This window comes from Phoenix dactylifera, unplaced genomic scaffold (genome assembly GCF_009389715.1).
Source record: "Phoenix dactylifera cultivar Barhee BC4 unplaced genomic scaffold, palm_55x_up_171113_PBpolish2nd_filt_p 002275F, whole genome shotgun sequence".
NCBI lineage: Eukaryota > Viridiplantae > Streptophyta > Magnoliopsida > Arecales > Arecaceae > Phoenix > Phoenix dactylifera.
This window is the reverse complement of record NW_024069526.1, coordinates 11,859-15,841: the sequence shown is the minus strand read 5'-3', so window position 1 is coordinate 15,841 and position 3,983 is coordinate 11,859. Positions and strand designations below refer to the sequence as shown.

The 3,983-nt window shown below is 48.2% G+C and overlaps 1 protein-coding gene across 1 annotated transcript; it reads left to right on the top strand.

Annotated features, from left to right (window-relative positions):
- Positions 1-1,052: 1,052 nt before the first annotated feature.
- LOC103712904 (LOB domain-containing protein 41-like) lies at positions 1,053-2,357 on the top strand. The gene is made up of 2 exons (XM_008799611.4): positions 1,053-1,372; positions 1,484-2,357. Exons 1-2 carry the CDS (start codon positions 1,183-1,185, stop codon positions 2,086-2,088), a joined length of 795 nt encoding a protein of 264 aa, XP_008797833.1. The 5' UTR covers positions 1,053-1,182; the 3' UTR covers positions 2,089-2,357.
- Positions 2,358-3,983: the final 1,626 nt, after the last annotated feature.

Sequence of the window (3,983 nt, the reverse complement as noted above, 5' to 3'; positions counted from 1 at the left end):
GTGCATTTTATCAGAAAAAAATAATAATGATGTAGAAAGTATTGGTTACGAACCATTCTATTTTGTTAAGTATTTCTATTTTTCTGTGATAGTTGCTGTAAAAATTGACGTCTTGCAAATATATAATAATCAATGAAAAATGGTCTGGTCGCAAATAAATCTTTCACGTCTCGAGTTATTTACAGCAATAGATTTAGAGTCCACGCAGTTACCGTCCATGTACTTGTGGTTGTATCTATCCATTTCAGACATGCCTATTAATATTGCTATACCAAGGAGGAAAACAGAAGTCCATATCCACGTGGCTGCACAAACAACATAAAGCGAAAAAACAAAAAAGGAAAGGCAAAGGCAACGAGAGTAAATGGAGGATATCTCCATGCGACAGCAAGTGTCAGCTGGCATCCTCCAAGTGGGCCCGCCATCTCGGTAGCCCAGAGAACTTATGCATAGATATCTCCATGCAGGATTTATAGATCCCGCCGTCCACGATCCCCTAGAAGCGATCAACCCAAATCCCGCATAGACGGAAGCAGCGGCCTGTCCGCACACGAGATTTGAGCGTGACGGAGGCGCGTAAGAAAACCAGCGGCCCGTCCCGACGGGCGCCCACGGTCCCCGGGCAAAACCACGTATCCGGAAACCGGCCCTTGGGGGGCGGCAGCACCCCCTGTACGAATCCGAGAAAACGGGGAGTTTTTTGGGGGCCTCATTTTGCGGGCGCCCGCAGCGCCCGATTTCTCCCCGCTCTCCGCTCCTGGAGATGTGGCGATTCGGCGGACCCTCGCCACCTCAGTGTGGGCGCCACGCGCCGCCTTTCTATTTCTCCACGCCCTCATCCCCTCTCACCCTTCACTGCCTCTCTTTTAAGTTTAATTCCACCCCGTTGCATTAGATTCCGTAATTGTATCAAATGTTAAGGGTGATTTTGGATTAAAGGGGGGGGGATTTGGACCCCAACTTTCTTTTTGGAACTAAACCGCTTTCCAACCCTTCGTAAACCGCTGGCCACTTAGCAAAACCCACGGCTCCGCCTCCCGATGCTTTATAAACGCCCCCTATTCCCCCCACCTCTCGCCCCACGTCCCATCCCGATAACTATTCTGGTCTCCAGGGTTTCCTCTTCCATTCCCTTGTTGCATTTGGTGTCGAGAGGGGATCGCCACCGTCCGTCCGCCAGGCATGAGGATGAGCTGCAACGGGTGCCGGGTACTCCGGAAGGGATGCAACGACAGCTGCACCATCCGACCCTGCCTCCAGTGGATCAAGAGCCCCGAGGCCCAGGCCAATGCCACCGTCTTCCTCGCCAAGTTCTACGGCCGCGCTGGCCTCATGAACCTCATCAACGCCGGCCCCGACCACCTCCGCCCTGGTCCGTATTCCCTTCATCTCTCCCTCCTCTTCTTTTTTTGTTCTTTCGTGAAATTTTGGATCCAATTTGGACTCAGCGCTTTTGCGGTTGTCCTTGGTTTATCTATCTCAGCTATATTCCGCTCGCTGCTGTACGAAGCCTGCGGCCGGATCGTGAACCCGATCTACGGCTCGGTCGGGCTGCTCTGGTCCGGAAACTGGTCGCTCTGCCAGGCCGCCGTGGAGAACGTCCTCCGGGGCGAGCCTATCGTCCAGATCTCCTCTGACTCCGCCGCTGCCGTCCCGCCCACCAAGGCCCACGACATCCGCCACGTGGCGAAGAAAGCCGATGCCGCCGCGGAGCTCCACAAGGTCGCCCAGCTCCGCCCCCGCTTCAAGCGCTCCGGCCACGACATCAAGCCCAAGGCCATGCCCGACTTCATCGCCGCCGAGCCGGGCGGGGGCGACCCGGCCGTGGTCTGGGCCGGGAGCACCTGCGCGGTCGAGCAGCCGGCGAACGGGGGGGAGAGCCGGGAGAACGGGAGCGTGTTCTCGGTGGAGTCGGTGGAGGGGTCGCACGTGAGCCAGGCTGAGCCGCACGAGAGCGGGGCCGAGGCGGAGGTGGTCGGGCTGGATCTGACCCTGGGGCTCCGGCCGGCCGAGGAAAGGCGGGTCGAGGTGGCCTCTCCGGGAGCTGACGCGTGTCGCGTGGAGCTGGGGCTTGGTCTCTTCTCTTGAACTGATGATGGCTGCATGCACCCATACAACAGCCAGAAGCCGATAGCTCGTAGTGTCGCGGGGCGTGGCAATTTTGTCTTTCTCAATTTTTCTTCTTTTCTTTTGCATCTGTAAACAAATCCGCTGTAACAGGGTCTTTGTTCTCTTCTATTCTCTCTCCTCTGTGACAGTCTTTTCTTGAACTTTTCTCGGCTTTAAACTTGCAACTCTGTCGTCGTTGTATAGTGTTTTATGTTGTTATTTTCATAAAAAACAACATTTGCCAAATATTTCCATCATTGTGATCACTGTTCTTTTTAAAATTTATAAGTATTATTATTATTAGCGGCGCGGTGCATCTCGTCCACTTATTTATCGATAACGTGCGGTGTGATACTATGAATGAACGGGGAATGACCGAAATAGCTGGGTTCTTCGGAAATTGGTTCGTGCCAGTTATTTTCTATGATTTTTTAAGCTCCTTGACTTCTCCATGTGAGGTGAAAGTGGAAATAAAGAAAGTCTTATTGTATAAATTATACTGTGTATATTTATCAAAAGTAACGTTAGAATTTGCTTTTATTGGGGGAGAGCTCGCCGTCATTCTCTGCGAAGGACGTGGAACACAGAAAAGGAACGAGGGAGGGAGGGAGGGAGAGCCAAGGCAGGACAAAGGCTTTTTCCGATAATACCATGAAGTGTGGCAGTGCGGCTGGAGAAAGATTTTCCGAGCAAGCATCAAAGATTCTGGGATGGGAGCGATATAAAAGCTTCCGCCCTAATAATGAAGAGGGAGACAAGTGAAGCAGGCTTCTTTGTTTTCCGGGAGAAGAAACAAGAAAAATGCTGAAGGATAAGACCATAGAGGGGAAGACCATGGGGGATAAAATGATATGCTTGAAATTGTAACAATTGGTTCTATTCTCCAGGTGTGGTTCTGTTCCTTTGCAACTCAGCAGGTTATCGCGGACTTACTGTCCAAAAATTCAAAGGGTCCGATGAAAGATTTCATTAATTCACATGGCACTTTTTTTTAATTAGTTGATATTAAACTATGATAACCTTCCGCACTCAATTTTGTGATGCTTTCATCACAGTTGGCTCTTCCTTAGCCTGGATCCCAATTGAACCCACCAAGTCCTCCACGGCTCTTGTATCAAGTAAGGGGTCTACATGACTAATAAAACTTATAACACATATTGGATCCGATAATAGCACCTTTTGTTATAAACTTATAGTCGAAAAGCTTAAGTTGTTGGGCGAAGAATCAGCCTAGGCTAATAAACTACTGTGGCACTCTTTTTATTAATTGATGTGGGATTATGGCGAGGGCTTCTTGTGCTCCTCCAAATCATGCATATGCTTGGTGAATAGGGAATAAAGTCTAAGATTTTTTTAAGTTAAAAGTAACTTTTTCAATAGGAAGGATGAGGAAAAATTTCTCGCTTTTCAAGTTTTTCTTTTTGGTTTTATATCTATATTATTGAGATGGAGTGAATTTAGTAACCTAAAAAAGCTAGTGAAAATGAAGATCGTTTCAATTATAATTGTGAAACTGAAAAAAAAAAGGGAGGTCCAAGGAACTCGATTTCTTGAGAAACAAATTTAGGTATCACCGGTCGGCATGGAGATAAGATAAGAAGCACATTGCCATAGAAATTTGTTTTTGTCCTGGCGCTATGCATGTTAGAGAGTAGTTAGCTTTTAAGCAAGCAGCACTTGTATCATTTAGAAATTTTATATAGATTACAGAGCTGATATGGATCATCCCAATTGCCCTCTGATGCTCTAGCATTGTTTGGGATGTTACATACATGAGCAAAGAAAAATCCTGCACCAGTCGACTTTTAATTAGCAAGAGATTTTTGTGTCGCTAATCTATTTCCATGTGCAAAGTTGTTTAAAGAAAAGGTTCA